Here is a 24,444-nt window from a genome sequence, read left to right on the forward strand (position 1 = left end):
AGGCATCAGCAGAATGACTTCTGTTTGTGAGTGACTCCTCCTCTTCAGTACCAACATATATTTAAAACATGCTTGTTGGTTCTCCCATCTCTTTATAATTTTAAAATTAGAAAATAAATATCATCAAGCAATTGGAGTAGAATCATTAAAGACTAAAGATTAGCATGATTTTCAAAAAAACAGATAATAGGAAAGACCACTATTTTTTTTCAATATGTAAGTCTTTATGACCTAACACATCCTTCTCCCCACCACCAGTAAAATACTGACATTCAATTCCTGAAATTCCATTCTTTGATTTCTGAGATGGTCCACATTGAATATTTGACACCAACTTCATAAACTGAACTGAAAATCTCAAGCTCAGGGCTGACATTTCATCATGTTATGATCTACACATGGAAGCCAGAACAGACAGAGCTCCATAAAGCCGAATGGGGACTGGCTATGATGACATAAAAATCATCACTAAGGAAATGTGTGTGTATGTGTGGGGAAGGGTGTGTATGTGTGCACAGGTACGGACATGTCTGTTTGGGTGAACAGGTGCTCATGCATCCATGTGCAGGTGTGGGGCAAAGTTAGAAGACAATCTTGGGTGTGGTCCCTCGGGAGCTGCCCACTTGGTTTTATGAGAAGGGTCTTTCAGTATGACATTAGGCTCAGTGATTCAAACAGACTTGTTGAACAATGAACCCCGGAGAGCTGCCTACCTCTGTCTCCCCAGCACTGGACATCCTTGTACCTGCCATGATACCCAGGTTCTATATGGGTGCTGGAGATCCAACTCAAGTCCTCATATCTAAGAGGAGGTCAGGCATCTTACAGTCTGAGCCAACTCCTCAGTTTCTCAAAATTTCTCAGTGGATGTCAGGTAATAAAATTCTGTGTAATTAAAATCCTAGCAGTGTTACCACACCACATCACAGCAGCGAAAGTATAGATGAGAAAGAGGCTGAGCATCCGTGTGCTCACTCTTTAATGACATACCCCTTTCTTCCTTGTAAATCCTCTGAGATATTTTATCTATTAAGTTTATTTTCTGGCTGAAGGTTTCAATGAAGTTATTCATCTCCATGAACTCATCTGGCCGGTTCTTCACTCCTCGCATGGAAGACGCCACGGCTCTGACTGTCTGCCCCATCCTGCTCAGCAGGCCAGGCCCCTGCTTCTTATAGGAAGAGAGTTCCTAGAAGCAGAAAGTGAAATAAGCACAGAGAGTCAATCAGCAGCATTCCCAGCTGCAGTAGAGCAAAGACAGAGACAACGACAACACACTTTTACGTGTGTCTTTTAAAGCATTCACTTTTGAAGCATTTGAATTTGTTTGGCAGAGGTATCATTCTCCTACACCCCATTCTACTGTACTGGGCAGTGGTAGGGAGAAAACCTTGTTTAAGGTCCACAAGGAATTAAGCAATAGGAGGAGGTGTGTGTGTCGGGAGGTGTTGGGTATCACAGCAAGCTCATGTCAGAGGTTCCACTGCCACAGTGGACACACTCTGCTCTACACTGGACACTCTGCTCTACACAGGACACTCTCTGCTCTGCACAGGACACTCTCTGCTCTGCACAGGACACTCTCTGCTCTGCACAGGACACACTCTGCTCTGCACAGGACACTCTCTGCTCTGCACAGGATACACTGCTCTACAAAGAACACACTGCTCTGCACAGGACACTCTGCTCTGCACAGGACACACTCTGCTCTGCACAGGACACTCTCTGCTCTGTACAGGACACTGCTCTGCACAGGACACTCTCTGCTCTGCACAGGACACTCTCTGCTCTGCACAGGACACTCTCTGCTCTGCACAGGACACTCTCTGCTCTGCACAGGACACTCTCTGCTCTGCATAGGACACTCTGCTCTGCACAGGACACTACTCTACACAGGACACTCTGTTTCCGTCATGTTCTTGTTCTAATTTATAACCAGACTCTCTGAACACAGCTCTTGAGCTAACTGGAGTGGGTAACTGGGATACCAACTCCACTGACCGGCTGTCTGCAGAGAAAGCTCTTTAATAAGACATGCACCTAGTTCCGTCAGAGTTAACATGAGAGAGACAGCTACAAATTGGAAAAACAGAAACAGATACCCAGCCATGAAAATCATCCCTTGAGAAATACAGTGTGCTTAAGTAAACAACAAAACAGAAATCAGAGCTCACTAGGTTCTGAGTGGGCACTGCAGCATCTGTGAAAACATGGGCTTGTCTGGGATCAAATAAAAGTTAGAGAGCAAAACACATAAGAGATTCATAATCTGTAAATAAAAATAATTCCTGATTCGTAGATTTACAAGCAATATATCATTTACCCAAATGTGGAAGAAGATATTGTCTGTCTTCCCACAGGTTTTCTTTCCAAAAAGCCTTATGAAAACACATTTGTGACCAAAGAGTCACTGACCAGACAACCCATCCACCCAGGAGCGCCCCTGACTTCCCTGAGAAAGCATACCTTATCACTGGCAGTATAAACTGTAGCCACCACGCTGTTTTGCCAGTCTCTGATTTAACATGTTCTGGGTGTGATCCATATTCTATACTCTGAGGAATGAGCTTCTAAGGTTATAGATCAGTGGTTCTCAACCTCTCCAATGCTGCAACCCTTTAATACAGCTCCTCATGTTGTGGAGACCCTTCAAGTCATACAATTATTTTTGTTGCTACTGTATATCTGTAATTTTGCTATTGTTATAAATCATAATGCAAATGTCCGATATGCTGGATATCTAATATGTGACCTCTGTGGAAGGGTCATTCCATGACCCCCTTGGGTCTTCTGTCCTTCACTTATCTGCTCTGGCATACATGTGTTGACACTAGAATGGGCACACACACTAGTGCATCATAAACACACACATACCCAAACAAACAAACACACGCGCATGCGTGCACACACACCTAAACATCACACACATAGAACATCGTATTCATGCATGACCAATGGTGATTACATATGCAAAGAACACTCTGTCATTGAATAAAAGTTAACAGAAGTAAGAATACATGTATGTGAGAAAGACAACAGATTTCCATCTTGTTCACATGTTGATTTGGCGTACCAGGGTTATACCTAAAATATTTTCTAATATTTCTCCAATATTTTCTAAAACAATTCACTAGAACACTTCAAGGACACCATTGCCTAATTTGTAAAGGTGAGAAAGGGGAGACAGGCAGTCTGATGCACACATGGATACTAAAGGTTCTTATGAAATAAAATAGAACCATTTACCCAGGCTTGTGCAGTGAGGAAAACCTTGAAATCCTCATTAAATGTTAAAGTTGGATGGTCCGCGATCCTGTTCAGAAACTTGTGCAGTGCCTTCCTGCGGGTCTCAATGAAGTCATCGTTGAAGCGTTCCACCATGCCTTTCACGATAAACTTTTCTGGCAGTGGCTGAGACCAAAAACAGAAGCAACATCTATCTGAGAACACATGTCCATGGCAGCGATGGAGGCTGAAAAATGGAGCTGGGAAATGGAGACTGGTACGAGAAGTATGGGGGCAGAGATCACAGAGGAGTTGGGGGGGGGGGAACAGCCAGAGCTAAGTATGTATGTAAATGCTCTTCAAAACCCTGTTGTGCTCTGTGACAATTTAAAAATATCTGTGACAATTTAAAAATAAAATGAAATATTCATTTAAAACATCTATCCAAAGGCCAATGAGATGGCCCATAAAGGCACATGCTGTCAAGTCTGACAACCTGAGTTTTATCTCCAGAATCCACAGGGTAGAAGGAGAGAAACAAATCCTACAAGTTATATTCTGACCTGCAGACGTGAGCATGCTCACATACAAATAACAATAAAATTAAATTAAAATAAAAACAAACAAACAAAAAAACCCCAAACAAAAACCTTACATATAACATGGCATGCCAGGTTGCAAAGAATTCTGAAGATCAGTTGTACACCTCATCGTTTATTACAAAAATTTAAGTATATCCATAGTACATGCTGGGAATATGACTAAGAAAATAACACCCCTGCTGGTCAGGCTGATGACCTGAGCTCAATCTCTGGGAACATATGTGGTAGAAGGAGAATTCCCTCTCCTCCCAGTAGTCTGAGACCTCCATATGAATGACAGCATACCTGGGTTACCCCCCACAATAAATAAATTAATTAATCAATATAACATAATATAATATATTAAAAACATAAAACTAGTCAGGGAAAATAAAATATCATTCCATGTTATAATAATTTTTAAAAAGTACAGTTAAATCAAGGAGTTTGGAAATAAATGTTCCTAAGAAAGATAAAATTTAGTGGATTTAAGGGTATTATGTTTGGTATTATGTTTTAGACACTCTAAAGTACTCTAAAAACCACAGTGGCTATATTATAAACAACAAGAACCAAAACCCCTTATAGACTCACGGGAATAATGAGAGTGGGGTGTGCTTCTTCGAGTTTACCCTTCAACCAAAGGAAATCTTGATAACGTCGTCTGACTTCAAATTCACTGGAATCAAACTCCCCACGAGATGTCTGAGAGAAGCAGAAAAACATAACAGCCCATACAGTAGAAGACAGAAGACATTTGCTTAATTCTATTTTAGATATTATGAAAAAAAAATAGGTCTCTAAGAAAACTCGCATCTTAATTATTCAGTGTTTGTCAGGCTGTATTTTCTTTTTCCAGTCATCTATTCATGCAGCAGATGAAATTAAGCGAACTTTCCGGTTTTTCCACAAAGAAAGCAAACACCATGCTTAAATCTGAAGTCGAAACTGAAAAATCTGTCTTCCAACAGCCATCTGGCTCCCACAGGCTTTTGAGTACTATTACTCTGGCGTGGCTTTCTCGCTTAGAAAGTGTGCTCTGAATGTAGGTTTCAAACATTATTCTTTTCTTGACATGATTAGAATTCAGAATTTGAGGAAAGTTCTATTTTTAAAATCTGGAAAATAACCTGAATATAACCGAGAAGATTGTTTTCTTGGAGTGTGTTCAAGTGAACTGCTTTCACTAAAATCTGCTGTCGGTATGTAAAAATTCTAACTTTGTTTTTTTTTTTTTCAGAGTGATTTTGCCACTTTTTCCAGAAGAACATAATTAATGGATATTTAATGTGAAAAGATTTTTTTTCCTGTTATTTCTCAAGGGAGGGTCTTTTTTGAGCTCCATGTTTAAACTCTTAAAATTTTAGCAAATGTATTAAGTCCTCTCTTCCTAGTAAATCAAAAATCTGCGCCAACTCATGTGGCAAGGACATGGGTTCAATATCACCCTCATAGCTGCTGCTGAAGCCTCAGGCCAAAATAAAAGTAACACTTCTCTAATTCAGACGTAACACCTCAGGAGAAAATATCCACTTATACTGATGCCCCACTTAACTGAATTTTTGCATACTAAAAATTATATACAGTAATATTTAGGTTAATATTTTCCTGCAGGAGTAAAAATGGAATAAAATAAAAAGTACTGCAAACATATCTCCCATCACAGAAAATAACAACTACCTACATGGGTGAACCACTTGAAAATTAAGCAGTTCATGTCACAGGGTACAGTTTTAATGGTTTAGAAATGATTAAGAAGCTTGTGAAAGTACACCATCCTTAAGAGTTGATATTTGCGACATTACACAGTATATCTTAGTAAACGTTCTCTTCGCAGTTGGAAAAGGTGGGGATACATCAGATGCAGCAGCCTAAGAATCTAAATGTTCACAAAACACTTCAAAATTTTGTTATTTTGCAAAATGACACATGATGTGGAAACAGTAAGAACAGAAAATCTAGATCCAGTAAAAACGTACACACACACACACACACACACAGTGACTGATACGTGGATGTATGTATGCATACACATCACGCTTGCATATACACACACAGATCATCAAATAGTCACTCTCTATTAGACGAAGCACCAGGCACTACGAACAGGTGCATGAACAACTTCCAAAGCTGTAAACTGGCGTGACCATTAATACTAATGAAAGCATTCACATGGCCAATGAGAATGTCATTCAGCTGTATATGTTCTCAGCCACCTCCAAGTCTTTAGTGAACACAAAGCAATCTGTTAAAAATTCCAGCATGACAATGCCAAATCATATCAAAGAATCAATTAGTTCTGTCCTCTTCACTCTCTCACTGGCTTAAAGGAATCTTATGGCATATAACAATTGCAGAAAATAAAAAAAATAAGTTCAAATCTAAGTATAATATTCTGTTTCTTTCTACTTCCGGACCTTATACTTCTCCTGCATGGGATACAAACAGCAAAGCACATCTAATCATCTGTGCTTGGAGGATGACAATTTTCCTACAGTAGACTTTAGAATCACCATCCCACCTAGAGCAGTCATATTTGGTCACTCATAGCCATAAAATGAACTGGATTTGATGACAGATCCTGCCAGAAAGAACACATGGTGTGCTTCAAGTATCAATAATGTGTCTGACTGGAATGCAAGTGTCAATAGGAACAATATTACAAATGCATTTGCTCAACAAATGCAGGTATTCTAAGCTCAGAGTTACAAAACTGCTTTTGGGATAAATGAATCTTAATAATCAATTCATCAGTGGAAGACAACAGCTACTGGCTACATACTGGCAGGCATTTGCATGCTTCATGATGACAATATGGGAGTAAAGACCAGAGTTAAATCTCTTAGATTTATTTCCACAATCCCTAAAGGAAAAAAAATCTCTATGTCCCCAAAGGACAAAGAAGTTTGTCTGAGCAATCACCTCAGAATGTTATGGAAGAGTAGCAGGAAGGATTTTGGGCCCAGAGGGAGATAGGAACTCCACAGGATGATCAACAGAGTCAACTAACCTGGACCCTTGGGACTCTCAGGGACTGAACCACCAACCAAAGAGCACACACAGGCTGGACCAAGGCCCTCCACACATATGTAGCAGATGTGCAGCTTGGTCTTCATGTGGGTCTTGAACAGCTAGAGTGTAAGATATCCCCAAAGCTGTTGCCTATCTGTATGATATGTTCTTCGAGCTGGGCTGCCTTGTCTGGCCTCAGTGGAAGAGGATACACCAAACCCACAGAGATGTGATGTGCCAGAGTAGAGGGATTCCCATGGGGAACCCTCTCAGAGAAGAAGGAGAGGGAAGGGGAGAGCGTGATCAGGAGGAGGGCAATTAGCAGGATGTACAGTAACTTAAAAAGTCAGCCTCAAGAATAAAGGTCCTTTCTCAGGAAACAGATGCATTGAATGTGAGAGCCCCTTATATAGTTGGATTACTGTTAAATGATCCCAAGCCCGGGCTATTAGTGTGTACAGGTGACTTTGTATATGTGTATATCTTTATAGACCTCAGTATGCATGAATGGTAATATTATAAAACTAAAAGTGGAGCTGAGGGTATATTTCAATTCACATCCAGCTTGCATGAGATATAACACTCAGCATTGCACAGACCAGGTAGGCTTGGGCACACAAGTCATCTCAGCACTCAGGAAGTGCAGACAAGAGGCTTGTGCATTCAACTCATCCTAGCTGGCTAGTGATTTCATGGCCAGCCTGGGCTAGAGATTCTGTATAAAATCAAGCAAGTCTTCCTCAGAGAAGCCATCCATCCATGTCCAATGTTTGTGACAAGATTGGGTCTTCCTTCATACGACTTTAAATTAAGTAAGTATTCAGTAATTAACATCATTGTATTCTTCATTATCATCTGTATTTTGAAAGCAGAAATATGTCCATCAAGTGAAGCCTGACCAGAGATAGAGTCTTAGGTACATAAGAATCTGAACATCAGTAGCATTCAAAAAGAAATTTAAAGAATAAATTCTTGCATGAGTGAAAATAAACAAACAACAAATAATTTTGATAATACAACCTACATCTAATAGATGTTTATATATTTATATATTTAATGTATATTCACTGCATATATGTGCAGTTTATATACTAGGATAAAAGTAATAGAAAGTAAAAAAGGGCACCTAGTTTACAATAATGTGAAAGACAAGTTTGCCACATCCAAAACACAGACAGGTAAAAATGTAATGGGAAAAATACATATGGAAGGAAATGGTTTATACTTATAAGTCCAGCTCTGCCGATGACTATGCTGTACAACTCTTGCAAAGTTCCTGAGTTTCACTTTATTATGGGAGAAAATGAAGACAAGTAATAACGTGTAAATTCTGGAATTGTTTTTGAGTAGGTAGAACGTGTTTAAAGCCACTAAGTGTAGTCGCCACTGATGTCAGCTGGTAAAATACATTCCGATGTCATTGCCATTACTCAGTGTAAGCAGTGGTTCAAACAGTGTTCACCCAGAATGCCCACCACTGAGGCCATATGAATCATACGTCCTAATGTCATCGTTATCACTAGTACTATAAAGCAACCCATTTAACTATGACGTGGGAAGACAGTAAGAAGCCTCAGCAGGGAAAGACACCTGCCACCAACTCACACAACCTGAGTAATCCCAAAATTCACATGGAAGAAGGGAAGGACTATTACCTCAAGTTGTCCTGTAATGTCCACATGTACAGTGGCAACACATGTACACACACTCATGCCTACCCACCTTTGACATTTGAAATTAGCTTAAATGAAGTAAATTAAAATATGGTATCAATATGGATAATTCACTGTATGTCACTGAGAATCAGATCTCATGGGAGTTTTAAAAAGGGTATCTCTGAAGAGTGCAGATGATGCAGAAATAATTATTTCACAGTGAAGGAGGGCAGTCTTAGGAGAGGATGTTTATGAGCCTTTGGTCTGCTTTGTATAGTATTTTTATATTAATTTATTCAGGTTTCTTCAAAAGTTTTCATAGTTACTGCTGTTACCTTTTTAAAAATTAAGAAACGGATTTTTAAAAAGAGGTTGATTAAAATGCCCAAGACACATAGCAAGGAAAGAAATTTCTACTCAACTCCACACTCTCTTGCTGAAACCTCTCCCGACACCACAAAAATACAAAGACTTGGGCTGGAGAGATGGCTCAGAGGTTAGGAGCACTGACTACTCTGCCAGAGGTCCTGAGTTCAATTCCCAGCAACCACATGGTGGCTCACAACCATCTGTAATGGGATCCGATGCCCTCTTCTGGTGTCTGTAGGTGTCTTCAGACACCTACAGTGTATTCATATACATAAAATAAATAAATCTTAAAAAAAATTACAAAGACTTCATTCACTCATTCAAGAAAATAATTAGATTTTAATTAAGTAGATCCTGAGAATTGTATTTGGAATTATACAACCTTCCTTGAGGGGCTAGGGAGATGCCTCAGCAGTTAAAAGCATCTTAACTTCTTCCAGAGGATCTGGGTTCAATTCTTAGCACCTACATGCCAACTCACAACTGTCTGTAACCCCAGGATCCAAAACCCTCACATAGACATATATGTAGACAAACCACAAATGCACATAAAAATAAATAATACACAACACACACACACACACACACACACACACACAAAACCCTTCCTTAAGAAGCTCAGACTCTCTGAACATAAATACAAATCCCATCCACATGCACTTTTCTACTTACTGTTGGGTAGATGACAGTTACTGACCACTTAATACACATGGCTAAATGTTTTACATTGATTACTTCACTTGGGTCGATTCTCAGAACAAGGCTAGCTCTGAGTTACAGAACCAGCTAGCATCTACTAAAAATGTCTGCTTTTCTTTTTTTTAATTGAGGATACATTTTCAGTTTCGAGTGTTCCTTGGAAAGAACAGAGGAACACTGGAAGGCACTGAGCAGCTAGAAAAGCCTCCTTAGGCAGCTAATACTGTGAGTTTTGAAAAACAAATAGCACTCATTCCATCTTAGGAGATGGAGATGTCAGACAGATGGAAAAGCATATTCGGATTCATGAGACCAAGAGGTACCTGAAATACTCAGAGCATAAAAACAGTTCTACCTGAGCAGAGAAGAGGCTCAAGGGTAGAAGATGAGTCTTGTGTGCAGAGCTGTCCCTGACCTGAGCTCACGTGATCTGGCTCAGAGGGACTGATTGCACTTTGCACTGGAGGAAATGAGGAGCCAAGGAGAGAGAGTCCATATATACACTTTCAGGAACACAGGGCCATAGTGTGGCAACAGTGCTGAAAGATGGAACTGCAGAGGCATAGTCTAGAACCCTCTCAGCTAAAGTGATACCCTTTAAAACTCAAGAGCCATGCTGGTGATGAGTGAACCTTTAAAAAAAAAAAGATATTTAATGTGCAGAGAGAAATTATTCGTAAAAAATAGACTTAATGAAACAGACTATATTTAGTTTTGTTTTGTCTGATATTAGCTTTCTGTGTGTAAAGAATGGCAAACTTCGTTTTCGAATTGGTTTCTCTTGTATTGTTCAACAAGTATTCCGCCTGCACACTACAGGGGTGGTTTGCTTCTATCTGAGAAACAAACAGTACTACACTTTGTAATCCTCAGAAAAACTATCACTATAAAATGTTACTCTGTCCTGGTTTTAGTGACTGCTCTCTGTATTAGGAATGCAGGACTCTTCTTTTCCAAAGGAATCAATCTAATTATTTACTTATTTAGAGTGTTTCTTTTGAGATAGTGTCTCATGAAGCCCAGGCTCTCCCCGAACTCTGCATTGCCATGGTAGCCTTCAGTTAGAGCTTTGTCTGACTTAGCCTCCAAGTGCTAGGATTTAAAGCCTGGCCCACTACACCAGGCTAGTTGTCATTTTTATGATAAAAACCTAAATCTTAATATTCTTAGAAGTCCAAATAAAAAGGCCACTTTATAAAGTCAATTCAAATATCAAATTTCATAGGAACCAAGTAAAGATATGTCAGATGAAATCTCCTACCCAAAACGTTTAATGAAAACGTCAATGAACAAGATTCTGCAACACTGAACTACATGACCAGGAAGTGTTTCCAGAAGCTCAAAGAGCACATGGCATTCTGCTCACTCAGAAGTTACCTTGGTTATGATCCTGTAAGTGATGAAAGTTTCAATTGTAGTGACATGACTCTCAGGTGCGTCAACTGTAATGAAGAGATCCTTCAAATCTGGTCCGTCTTCAAACTTGATTTGGTTTATCATTGACAAAGGGGATGTTGGCATCATAGGGCTGAATGAGTTCATGTCCATCAGTGAGGCATCCTAAGGAACAAAGCACTTACAGAGTTAACATTGGACACTGGGGAGATTGCTTGGTTGGGGAGGGGCTTGCTGCAGAGCATGAGGATGTGAGTTCAGACACCCAGGAACCACATAAAACCCAGGCGTGGTGTGCATATCTGTAATCTCATGACCGGTGAGGCAGACAGGGCTGATTCTCTGGCCTTACTGGCCAGCCATCCCATCTGAATAGATTGATTCCAAATTCAATGAAAGAGCTCAACTCAAAAACTAAGGTGGAGACCTATCAGAAAATACTCCCAGCACTGAACTCTGACCCCTGACCTCCATGTAAAAGCACATACACACATATAATGCACATTCTTTCTAACAGACATTATATATACATATGTATATATATATATATATATATATATATATATATATATATGCACAAAAGCATATAACCCATGCAATCATACAAAAACTGACTTCAAAAGAAGCCGTAACAATTTTCGATTTCTGAGATGTTACTAATATTAATAAAGTATGGCAAAACCAAAAAGCACTTCTGGACTCATAGTTGGATATGATTGGTAAGTATTTTTTATATGGATACTAAACATTTATTTTCATGCTTGCTCATAAATTCTACCTTAACAACAATGGAAAAAAGTCATAACCTTTCAAGATTTCTTTGCTTTGAATATTTGGATTCTCAAGTATTCAATACAAATATCTCTAAAATACAAATCGAACCTTACTCCTTAATGCAATAGTATTAAGAGACAGATTGAGTTATGAAGGTAAAGTCTTACTTTAGCATTGACAGCCCTATGGTGAGGCTGAAGGGGAGGCAATAACTAACCGTTTTTCTATTTTCTTTTTTCTACCTGTGAGGACATAGAAAATATAAAATAGAATAAAAGAAAATACCATCACAGAAGCAGGGTCATCCTGCCAAGGTACCAAAGCTGCCAGGCATGATTGCGCCAAGTAGTAAAGGGCAATTATTATGGTTAATCAAATACACAAAAATACAGAAACAAGAAATTCCCTGAAACAAACGTTTAATGAGGTAATTTCCACCTCTATGATGGGATATAATGAACTGTACCTAGATGATAGCATGTAATGTAATGATCCAAAGTAATGTTCTGTATGTTTTCAACATCTATTTATCTATTTTATATATATATATATATATATATATATATATATATATATATATATGTAAAATATATGTATATTGTGTGTATGTGTGTGTGTGTGTGTGTATGTGTGTGTGCATGCTCAGGGGCCTGCACAAGCCATTACAAGATGTCAGATCCCCCAGAGCTGTAGTGACAGGTAGTTGTGTATCACACATGCAGATGTTTGGAACAGTAATTTGGGTCTTTTGTAAGATCACTAAACACTCCTAACCCCTAAGCCTTCTCTCCAGCCTGATGTAATGCTTGGGGGAAAGTTCCATGGTGTCACTAAAAAAAATGATAGTTCATAAAACCTGGGTCCACTTGAATTCCAATGTTTATTATATGCTTGATCAAGGAAAGGGGAACAAAGTGGAGAAAAAAAAAAGGATAGAGAACACATAACACATTTATCAACTAGAAAGAAAAAAAAGTAAGTTAACATAGTGTTTCAGATGTTGAGATGTCTCAGGTCATCCCAGTTAACTAAGATCCATCTAATCTTTTATGGTTGGTGGGTTGGAAAGAAATGGATCCTTAAAATTTGTTCTTCCCTAACAAAGACATTGCTCTCAGTTTATATTTTTCTATGTGACTTTCTATGTTTTCCAAATATTTTAAGAATCAATGTGTTTGGTTTTATAATAAGAAAGTTATATTCAAGTAGCTATAGTCAACCTCGTGTATGCTAATATTCAGAAGCAGTAAGAATCATGACCGGCAAGTTAAGAGAGTTGCCTAGGTCCATTTGACAGGGGACTTTGAATGACAGTTTGTGTTTTTTTTTTTTTTCCAGCTCATCTGTGTTAGATAGTTAAATAGATAAATTTAAAAGTTTGCAACAATGACAAAAAGAGTATAATTGTCTAAAGTAAAATATAGGACACTACCCAACAGAACCCTAAGAAGCCATTATTAACTCCAAACTCCAGAATTTGGAGTTCCCAAGCAAACATTCCACTGGTATGTACAAAAATTAATCTCACACACCATCCCATGTAAACAGTAACTTTCTAAACTGACGAGTTTTAATTTGGCAGGCAAAATGTCCTTGAGAGTTCCCTGACACTGCATGCCACGCTGTGCTCTGGCTTTCTCTGTGCCCACCCACTCTGCTCACCACAGCCCACTTCTTTCACCTCCTAAGTAATTTTGTGTTCTATTTTCTCTGCTTCAAATGCAGCCTTTTGTAGAGTGGGAAGGACCTGGGCTGGCTTATGAAGGCTCACAATTCTGAGGCATGCAGTGTAGTGTCATAAAAATATGCTTCCATACCCAGCAAAAGGAAGAAAATTACAGGCTGAATATTTAGAGCATGGATGATTTCAGGAGAGAGATTTAAATTACCATGAATCCCTCAAAAACACTCTTAAAACCTCAAGAAAAGCAACAGTAGTTTTAGATGTATTCTCTCCCGCAAGAGGAAAGAAAATATGGTGACATTACTTAAAAATGTACCTTGACATAAATAACTGAGGAAAATAGATACACAGAAGCAATTAAGCCATTTACCCTTTTGTGGTTGGTGGGTTTGAAAAGTGAATCCTTAATAGACGATTTTCTCTAACAAAGGATTCACCTCCAGCATCTATTCCCCTTCCCTCTCCGTCTTCCTTGTCTCCCGTCTTGGAAACCTATAGTTTTTCAAGACTACCTTAGTCCCTTAAGCATCGGACAAATATCTTTTTGATTTTCCCCCCAGACCTGGTAACAGAAGGGAAATGATCTGTGTAACAAATCTCTACTTGAATTATATTTAATACTCTTTGCACTGCCAATTCAATGAAAACACATACACAAGACCAAGAAAACCAAGATCTGAATATATAACAAAGAAGAGAGCCAAATACACTGCAGCAATACATTGTGTTCTATCTTTACTCAAGGCAACAGTCCACTGTTAGAGAAAACATTCAAGGGACTTCAGAAATCAGTGTCACAAATGGCAAAATCATCTACAATCTAAACTAAATGCAGGTTTCCCTGTTGTTATTCTTGGTTCAATAACTCTTTCTGCTATCAGTTCAATGGTGCCCTCTAACCTAAACCCGCAAATTTTCTAAAGTCATATGTTGACTTTATATGTTCATAGGTACCACCTAGTACCTTTGAATGTGACTTTATTTGATGAGGGTCTTTGTGTGCCTCTGTGTGTTCATGCATGCTCATGTATGTGTGAAGGCAAGTATGTGGGGTGCCGATGCGTGTGTCTGAGGGTGTGCCCACGTGGAGAGCAGAGGAGACTAGGTATCAGAGGAGACTAGGTATCATTCCACAGGAGCTGTCTATCTCCTTTTAGACAGCATCTCCCTTTGTCTCAGAGGTCTCCAAGGAGAGGGTGGCTGAACAGGGAGCATTAAGACCTAACGTATAGACATGTCTCTATTTTTGTAGTTATAGACAAGTAACCAAGACTGGATTTTTGTTTATTTCTTTTGGTTTTGGTTTGTTTGGTTGTTGTTGGTTGGTTGGTTGGTTTTTGTTTATTTGTTTGGTAAACATGGGTATAGAGGGAATCAAATTAAGATTCATGGACTTTAACACCTGAGTTGTCTCTCTACCCCTGACAAGGCCTTTATAGACCTGTTTAAATGTGTTCATTTGGCCTCCTGCACTGATCCTGTAGATTTGAGTCCAGATACCAGTACCCACATTAGGTGGCTCACAAGGGCCTGTGACTCTAGCTCCAGTGGAATCCAAAACCTCTGGTTTCCATGGGAACCCACACCCGACTTTATACACATAACACCCCACACAAAATTACAATAGGAAAAATAAATCATTAAAAGTAAAATAAGTTCATTAGAGTGACATCTAACTGAATATAACTAGTATTCTTGTAAAAGATATTTTGTAAAATGGGGAAAGATAGATAGGAAAAAGAAAAGAAAAAAGAAGAAACACAAAGATAGCTATAGAAAAAGCCCAGGTCAGGAGCACGGGATACCTTCTTCACTTAGTGGCCTCCATATCTGGGAAATGCACAATTATTTGTTGTTGGCAAGCCCAGTCTGTTGATCATTTGTTACAGCAGCACTAGAAAACTAAAACTAATTCAATGTTTCCATTTTTACCTTTGTACATAGTAAACACTGGAAGATGGAGGCAAGCTGGAAGGAAGACATGATAAAGTTGCTGGCTGGGTTTTTTGTTGTTGTTGTTGTTTTGTTTTTGTTGTTGTTTGTTTTTTTTGTAGGTTAATACACAATTCCAGTTAGGGTTCCCAAGACAGGCCTCTGTCTCTCTCCTAGTTTCTAAACTGGATGCCCCAGTGTTGGGGAATTCCAGGGCAGGAAGGTGGGAGTGGGTGGGTGGGGGCACACCCTCATAGAAACAGGAGGGCAGGATGGTATGGGAGGTCTCTGGGTGGGAGAAGGTATGGGGAAAGGGAATAACATCTGAAACGTAAATAAAATATCCAATAAAAAATAATCTAAAAAAAAAAAAAAGAAAGAAATGAAACCTACAACTGAAATTTAAAATCCAGGAGGGCTTGTCAGTAATTGAAAGTTCAGAAGATAAAAACCAAGAGAAATACACTCAAAGGTGAGACATGACCTCTCTTGGGGGAGGGAGGAGGTGTCCTTTCTCAATATTCTTTACTAACAAGCTGCTCTGGATAGCTCATGAATATAACATGAATACTCTGATACTCTGATAATGCTAAGTCTCATCTGCCATCTGTGCCTAAACAACGATTTTCCTTTTACAAGTAGAGGGGGAAGAGAAATCAATGTGAGAAATGTGATAAATCAGAATACTGGCATGAAAGGGCCATGCGAACAAAAATGCTGAGGCACGAGAAACACGAACACCAAGGGACATCTGGTAAAAAAAAAAAAAAAAAAGAAAGAAAGAAAGAAAGAAAGAAAGAAAACACACAACATCAAGGGCATCAAGTAGAAGGAATTTGAGAAGCCAGGAGTTGAAGAAGCTGTTGTAAAGAAGGACCCTCATCTTGATAGACCTAAATTTAGGCTTGCCAGCTGTGTTTTGATTTACAAATCCTTCCAATCTGCCTGCTTATAATAATAATAATAAAAATAAATGAGACAGGCCTGAGAAGAGCGGAGGAGACATGATCAGAGGAAATGCTACCCATGGCCGTTCTCTATAGCAGAGCTCACAACACCCTAATCTTGTTTGACCTAAGTTTTATTTCTTGGTAGTGTACACATCTTCATTTTAATACGCCACAATTCATATATTCATTTCTCAGTTTCTTTTATTTTTTTTTTTTTTAATTTCTTGACAGTGCTGCCTTAGATACGGCTGCATTTCCTTGGGCTTTGTATACTACAGTAACATTCTGAAACAAAGGCATCTTTGCATAATTTTACTTGACACAATTTTCCTTCCTGGGGGCGGGGGTGGGGGATATGCTATATAATTAGAGCATGCTTTGTCTCTACCCAAGCTCATGCGGAGATTTAATTAGCAGTGTAATGATAATGAAAGGCAATGAGATCTTGACTTTTCTGAAGTTTAATTTCTCCTTTGCAGTCCTTGAGAAAGGTCCTAAATAACCTGGGACCACACGGTAGGACAGCCATGAACATACCTACTCTTTTAACAGTGTTGTTAAAAAAAAAAAGAGTTGTGGGGTGTGGCCACATGCTGCAGCCCATGGATGGAAGTCAAAGAACAAGTTTTAGGGGTTGGTTCTCTCTGACCACTGTGGGCTCTGAGGGTTGAACTCAGTCATCAGACTTCAACAGTGAAGTCTTTAATCCGTTGAGCCAGCTCATTAGTCCCCACACTGCCCTGTCAGGAGATTTCCTGCTCTCACAGGACTACCCTGGTTCTCTGGAGAGGAGGGTGATAGAAGAGACTCTGCTCTTTGTCTCCTGCATTTGGCTGTCACATGCCAGCTCTGTCCTTCAATCTCCAGCACTGAAGCAGCAAGACGCCCTCACTAGGTGAGGCTTCCTGATCTTGGAATAGGCAGCTTCTACATCAATGCTTTTTTTTTTTTTTTTTTTTTTTTTTTTTTTTTTTTTTTTTATAAAATGGCCAATCTCAAGTATCATGGAGGGGTAGTATGGAGAAGACAATAAATAAATAATAAATGTAACCTGTGCAATGTCTGTTTGAGGGTGTTATATGCATTATCTGTGTTGATTACAGACCAAACAGTAAATTTTTGGAGATTCTTAGGCTATCTGTTCTTTGTTTAATATTTTCAACTTGGCCATTATAATGTGAAATTGGTTATAGACAGTATATAAATGACCGTGTGAACTTACACTCTAATAAAACTTTACTTACGAAAATAAGTTCAACCATATCTACCCCGGTTTATGTTATGAACACTATAGATAACTACCTGATATGTAAACTGTCTGTGTTTCAAATGCAATAGAATGTTCTATTAGATTCATACTTATTTTTTTTTACTTTTTTTGTAGCGATGAGATCGAACCCATGGCATGAGTTATGGTAGGCAAGTGCTCAGCCACTTAGCTCCTCAGTACAAAACTCATCCTAAAAGTTTAAAGTGGTACATTTAAGTAAGTATAATAAAGGTATAGCCATGATTAAGGAAAAATTGTCTACTAGTTTTCTTTGAGATAACTCATTTCTCATGAAACTTAGGATGGTTTTTTTCAATGATTGGCATCTACATGTGTGCCTCAGTAACAGATACTGCTTTATTGTTTCAGAGCTATTTACACCAGGAATGCTAAGTCTGCACACGATAACAAGCCTTCTAAAGCAGCCGTTTAAAAGCCAGTCTGGGGTATTGGATGCATACACGAAACATCAGCCAACTTTCCAATTGTGGATATGGCGATGACTAACTGGAAACAGAATAAGCCAGGAAAAATACTCTAACTAGAACTTCTAAAGAGGCTGGCAGTATGAATCCCACAGACACACGATGCTGCATATGCGACTGGGAAACCATGGGCTGGGCTCTTAAGTCATAGGTAAGTGTTCTTACACTTATAATAAACTAAAACCAGTCCCTTCAACAAAGATGTGGCGAGATAGACATTTCCAGGCAAAGAGCCTAGATGTTTATAGCTCATTTCTGGGAAGGCTTAATATATGCTTATCACATACTAGAAAAGTCAACAGACAATTCAAATAGACACACTCAATATTTAAAGACTCCCTCAGAAAAAAAAAACCAAAAACCAAACAGGAATTATGTATGAGGTACAGCACTTAGGATATATATACAGATTTTTGGTATCTTTCTCAATAATAATTGAGAAATATATGTTCTACTTATTCCAAATTAAAAGTATACTACAGCCTATATTTTATCACCACAGCAGCTCCTCTGAATACATGGAAAGTTTTGCTATATATCCCATACTGAACTAAGTAGTCATAATTCAGATCTCCACCTAGACTATCAGTATATTGTCACAATATCAACTCTTAAAAAAAATGAGCTCCAGAAAGACAGAAATATGCTTGTATGATTGATCCTTGGTAGGTCTCTTTACAAATCTAAAGTAGATGATTGTACAATAAAAAGCAGCCATCTTAAGCTCCATGGTGAATCCTGAGCCTTCTAAGTGAGAGCAATATTTGTGTGTATTATCTTGCTTAATTCCCTCAACAATCCAATGCAGGTAAGTGTGATTTAACTGCCATTCAGATTTTATGCTGTATTGGAATACAAAAATTTACTGAGCTAACATATGACCATTGTCACTACAAAGAAGGAAAGAAAGAGATAGAGATAGAGATAGAGATAGAGATAGAGAGAGAGAGAGAGAGAGAGAGAGAGAAGGCACTTACTATCATGGTTTTATTTTCATTTAACAAATGTTCACCAAATACCCATTATGTGATTATATGTCTGACACTGGGCTGAAGATGCAAGAGGGGCCAGGACTGGCAGCACTTTCCCTCCTGTAGAGGTTATATATTAGCTGGGTAGTAGGGAAGGATGTAATACATTTATTTGTAAACAATAAATAAACCCTAGAAAAACAAGAACATTCACCTGTGAGGCAATGGTAAGCTTTGTTGACCTTCTTTAAAAAAATTAGGTATGTTTTCATACCTAATTTTTTACTCCTAGCCCTTGGAGAGCTGAGGCAGGAGGATGGCATGTGAGTTTGAGGTACAACTCAATCACTTAGCCACACTCAGTCTATAAATACCAGGAAAAAAAAAAGCCAAAAAAAAAAAAAAAAAAAAAAAGTAAGTTTCAATGAAGAAAGGAGTAGGCTTCTAAAGAACCTGGACCATGCTGGGAAAAGAAAGGGTGAAAGGGCAGGAAGGAAGAGTGTTGTAAAGCTGTCTTGGAAGGGGAGGGCTCTATGGAGACACAAGTCACTGTTCAACCCTGAGGAAGGAGAAGTACAGTAAGTGATCAACTAACCCAAGGCAGGAAAGAGGTAAAAGCTGAAGGCACAGATAGGAGATGGAGAAATGGGTAATTGGGTTTTGATGACAGACTAATCAACCAAAACCAGTTGAAAGTGTACTGAGTTAGCTAGACTTTTAGCTATTCACATCTTTGTGTGGTAGGTCCTTGAGAGAGGGGGGAGATGTCCGGAATGAACAGCCCTTGAAATCCAACAGCAAGATGTTCGTCACATAGCAGGACCCTGAGGAGTACCTGTGTCTTCTACCTGGTCTGACTGGGACTAAGTATGGACATAGCCAGCTGCAAGCAATTAATTGTGAAACCAAATGCAGTTACACTGAACCTCAATTGTGCTTCCACGATGTATTATCTCATGGAAAGTTTTTTTCTTGTTAAAAATATTTAACACTTTATTACAAATTTCATTTTGTTTCTTCAGAAAGACCCAGTGTATTAGCTGCCTAAAACTTCTACAGGGCCAAGGTCAGAGGTAGCAGGATTCGTTCTGCAAGAGGACTATGCTACCTTTTAATTGCCAGGCAATTTGTAATAGCTTTTTGACAAAAGAAAATCAATCAAGAGGTCTGACCAGGGACTTGCCTTGGATAGCAGGATGCATCTGAACAGAAGATTCCAGAACCATTGCCCATTGCCATCAGGGTACGTGTTCTTTTTTCCTCTACCAAAGAACATCATGTCCTAGTTATCAGACATTTCCTTTGCATGGATTCAAAATGAAGAGGATTTGTGGAGCAGACTCACAGACTATCAGAGAAGCACAGTTCAGGCCCAGCAAACAGGGCTACAAGCAAGAAGTAAATGCTCGTTGTTAGTAAACCATTGAGACCTTGGGTTTGTATACTATGGCATACTCCAGTGAAAATGGAAGATACTCAAGTTGAAACAAACATTCACCTTTAGCTAGCTGAGTCTGTACAAGAGAAACAATTAGGGCCCGTCTTTCCTTCCTTCCTTCCTTCCTTCCTTCCTTCCTTCCTTCCTTCCTTCCTTCCTTCCTTCCTTTTTCTTTCCTTCCTTCCTTTCTTTTTCTTTTTTCTCTTTTTTTTTCTTTTGAAGACTGATCTGCCAAGAATCTCACATGGTTTTGGTCACAAATAGCAAGGTTTCCAATTTAATTAGGAACAGACTTTACACTGTCCACATTTCATTTTAAATAATGAAGCTGTTTTCCATCTTAAAAACACATAAGTGTCTACCATTCATACCACAACCATAAAAACACCTATGTGGCCAGGAATGGAGGCACTGGACTGTGATTATAGCACAGAAGGGGAACAGGGAGAAGAATGATGAGTTCAAAGTCAGGCTGGGCTATGAGAGACCTTACCTCAGACAAAGAAAAACATAACAACAATTTAAGTTGATAGCAAAATAAATCATTTTAAATTATGATTTAAAACACAACAAAAATGCACTTCAAAAATATCCCAGCATATTAGTCACAGTGCTACTCGCCTTTAGCCTCAGCAGTCAGGGCCAGGGCACAGAGGAATGAGAGTCTGAGGCTAGCCTGAGACATATGAAAGACCCTGGCTCAAACAAAATGACACAAAACAAAATTTCCCAATTAAATAAGTCAGATATAAACTTCCATATCCAGTACGGTTTGACTCATAATAAGTAAATCCCGGAAGACAAAAGGTAGTGGATTAGTGGGTGGATTTGGCTGGATTTATGATAGATCTTATTGGGGACATGAAAATGTCCTGCACCTCATTTGCATTCACTGTATCACTCAGTTAGCTGACTTAGGAAATTATCTCCCTCGTAACAATGGGTGAATTCTAATGCATGTAAGAGGTACCTCAGCACAGCTGGTCCTTAAAAGAGCGGACATATCATGTATTAGTATTTCCCAAAGTAAAAATTAAACATAAAGGACAGAGAGACATGGCTCAGCAGTTGAAAGCACATTTTCAAAACTAGATATGGAGAGCTGAGGCAGGAGGATGGAGTGTGAGGACTCAATGAGTTCACAGCACTGACTTTTGCAGCTCACAACTCCCATAATGCCAGCTCCATAGGATCTTACATCTTCTTCTTGTCACCAAGGTCACCTATAGTTGTATAGTCATCACACACACACGCACACACACACGCACGCACGCATACACAATAATAATAATAATTTAAAATTATAAATTGATTAAAATATCCTTTTTATTTTTAAATACTACTGGCCTAACTTTCTCAACTTACTGTGTTCCAGTGATTTCAATGTATCTTCTAATAATTCTATTTCCCTTTTTCTTTACTACAGATAACACTGTGCTTTCCATCAGGGTTGACAGATACAATACCAGAGTTATCAAATATTCTGTCCAAAACAGGTAACTTATTTTCATGATATGATTTTTTTCAACAACTAATAGAGAAACCTTAAAAATATATATATCTGAGGTGATTACTTATGCATCTTCTTTGGAATGCAGAGTACAAATGAACAGACACACGAAGCGGGTAGATTCTGCACAGCAGTGCATCTGAGTTTCCTTGTAATCACTGTACCTACTTGAAAAACTGCAACAGGCTGCCATTTCAGAAATGTGCCAGGGGATACCAGTAGGTCCCTTAAGGATAAAAACAAAACTGCAGAGAATAAGATATTCTTTTTAGACACTGAAGTCTTAAAAAAAAAATGTTGCTAACAGCTTCCCAAAGTATTTGTGACCACGTTCTACATTGCTCCAGAGCAAGAAGATAGAAATAGACAAACACTTGTGTCTACTTAAAGGAGCTGCTATCCCCTGCCCTATAGTGCAGTGGCTCTTGACTGTTTGGGGGTTTAATGACTCTTTCACAGTGGCTGCCTAAGATGATCCTGCATATCAGATATTTACATTGTGATTCATAACTGTACCAAAATTACAGTTATGAAGTAGTAATGAAGTAACTTTATGGCTGGAGGGGCGGGTCATCAGAACATGATGTAATGAAGGGGCACAGCATTAGGAAGGCTGAGGACCACTGCTGGAGAGGTCGCTGCCCTATTCTGCACTGAGTTTTCCAGCCTTAAATGATGCTTTATAACGTATCCATCTCTTAGCATTTTGCCCCTTTCCATCTAGAGTTGCCTTCCAGCCTTCTAGCCAAGCCCCCTGAGTCAGGTGCTAGTGATTTACTTTTACACAAACAGAGAGTTTGTTGATGATTCTCCTGTCATTTGTACACCTGGTATTTATCTCTTTCCATGCAATACAAAGAGGCAGCTTTATCCAGGATCCAGGCCCAACTCAGCAGGCTCTCTGTCATGTGGAAATAACATTACCTACCACTGATTAGGAGTAATTTGTTTTCCTTCTACTTAGTTTCGTATCTGGATTGGAGAAAAAAAAAAAACCACAATATAATGCAAACTGACTTTACTGGAACTAGATCATTAGTAAGTTATTTTTAATAATCAGGTCTATCAATCTAAAACTCTCAAGGCACATATCATTTGCCAATAAAATGGATACTAAATATCAAACATTCTGTATTTAATTGTCCTACCTTCAATGACCTTAGCTTATTGGGAACATGCAAGCAATAAAAGCATTACAGAGAAGAAAGAGTATCTATTTATAAGGTAGAATTCATTGATATCAGGCCATTCACAACAGTGTCACCAAAAGCACAAAACAAAAAGAAATTAACTGTATGTGTGGAAAGAGGAGTAACTCTGAGAGGCTGTAGCTCTAAGTCACACCATAAATTGAAGGAAGAATTTTGTTTTCTTGCCCCAACAATAATTACACAGAAGTAAAAACCAAAGTCAGATCAGGAGTGGCAAGGAAGCGGACTTAGATCACAACCAGAGAATCTTGCTCAGAGGAGTCTGGGTCATCCTTTCAGCAATGGGCTCTAAGACATTGTATTTTAAATCAGCCCTTCCCTTCTGCCTCTTGTTCTGGCTCTCTCCCTCCACCCCCAACTCGCTCAGGCCCAAAGTACACTGTGGCTGTCTTCAGACACCCATAGGAGAGCATCAGATCTCATTAGGGATCTTTGTGAGCCACCCTATGGTTCCTGGGATTTGAAGAGCAATCAGTGCTCTTAACCACCGAGCCATCTCACCAGCCCAAAATGGCTCTTAAGATGTGCAATTGATCAAGACACTGAATGAAAGGGGTGGAGAAGAGAGCAAAGCTAATTCATGTCCTAATCATCAGGAACATGACCACTCACCCATGTGTGTGAGCACACCCAACACAAGAGAGGCAGAAGATGAGGGGAGTAAAGAGCCCAAGACTCTATCAGTCATTCACAGACGTAACCACAAGTGGCAGATCTGCTTGGCTCATAGGGTATGGCACTGTTAGGAGGTGTGGCCCTGTTGGATAAAATCTGTCACTGTGGGATAGGTTTGGAGACCCTCCTCCTAGCTGCTTGAAAAACAGTCTTCTCCTGCTTGCCTTAGGAACAAGATGGAGAACTTTCAGCTCCTTCTTCAGCACCACCTCTGCCTGGACACTGCCATGCTTTTCCACTTTGATGATAATGAACGAACCTCTGAACCTGTAAGCCAGCCCCAATTAAATGTCCTTTATGAGAGTTGCCTTCCTCGTGGTGTCTGTTCACAGCAAAGGAAACCGTAACTAAGACAGCACATAAGTAACTGCTCAGATCGGGCCAGTGAGAGTATAATAGAACACTAATTCTAAAGGCAGGACAATAAAGCTGGGTTTGGAACATGATTCCGTGATTAAATAAGTGAGAGGACTAGAGTTCAGATACCCAGAACCCCCCATAAGTGCAGGGTGGGCATGGCTGTCCAGCTGTAATCTCAACAGAAATAGGGAATCCGCAAAGCAAACTGGCTAGCAAGGGGTAACCATATCAGTGAGCTCTGGGTTTGA

General features: G+C 39.2%; 1 protein-coding gene across 1 annotated transcript in view; it reads right to left on the reverse strand.

Moving 5' to 3' along the window:
- Positions 1-24,444, reverse strand: part of Snx7 (sorting nexin 7) — an 81,712-nt gene that overhangs the window by 48,471 nt on the left and 8,797 nt on the right. Inside the window, exons 2-5 of the mRNA XM_034499355.2 lie at positions 10,919-11,101; positions 4,401-4,511; positions 3,247-3,411; positions 991-1,189 (exon numbers count right to left, since the gene is read on the reverse strand). Coding sequence (XP_034355246.1) covers positions 991-1,189; positions 3,247-3,411; positions 4,401-4,511; positions 10,919-11,101 — 658 coding nt within the window. The remainder of the gene's footprint in view (positions 1-990; positions 1,190-3,246; positions 3,412-4,400; positions 4,512-10,918; positions 11,102-24,444) is intronic.

Source organism: Arvicanthis niloticus, chromosome 4, assembly GCF_011762505.2.
Source record: "Arvicanthis niloticus isolate mArvNil1 chromosome 4, mArvNil1.pat.X, whole genome shotgun sequence".
Classification (NCBI taxonomy): Eukaryota; Metazoa; Chordata; class Mammalia; order Rodentia; family Muridae; genus Arvicanthis; species Arvicanthis niloticus.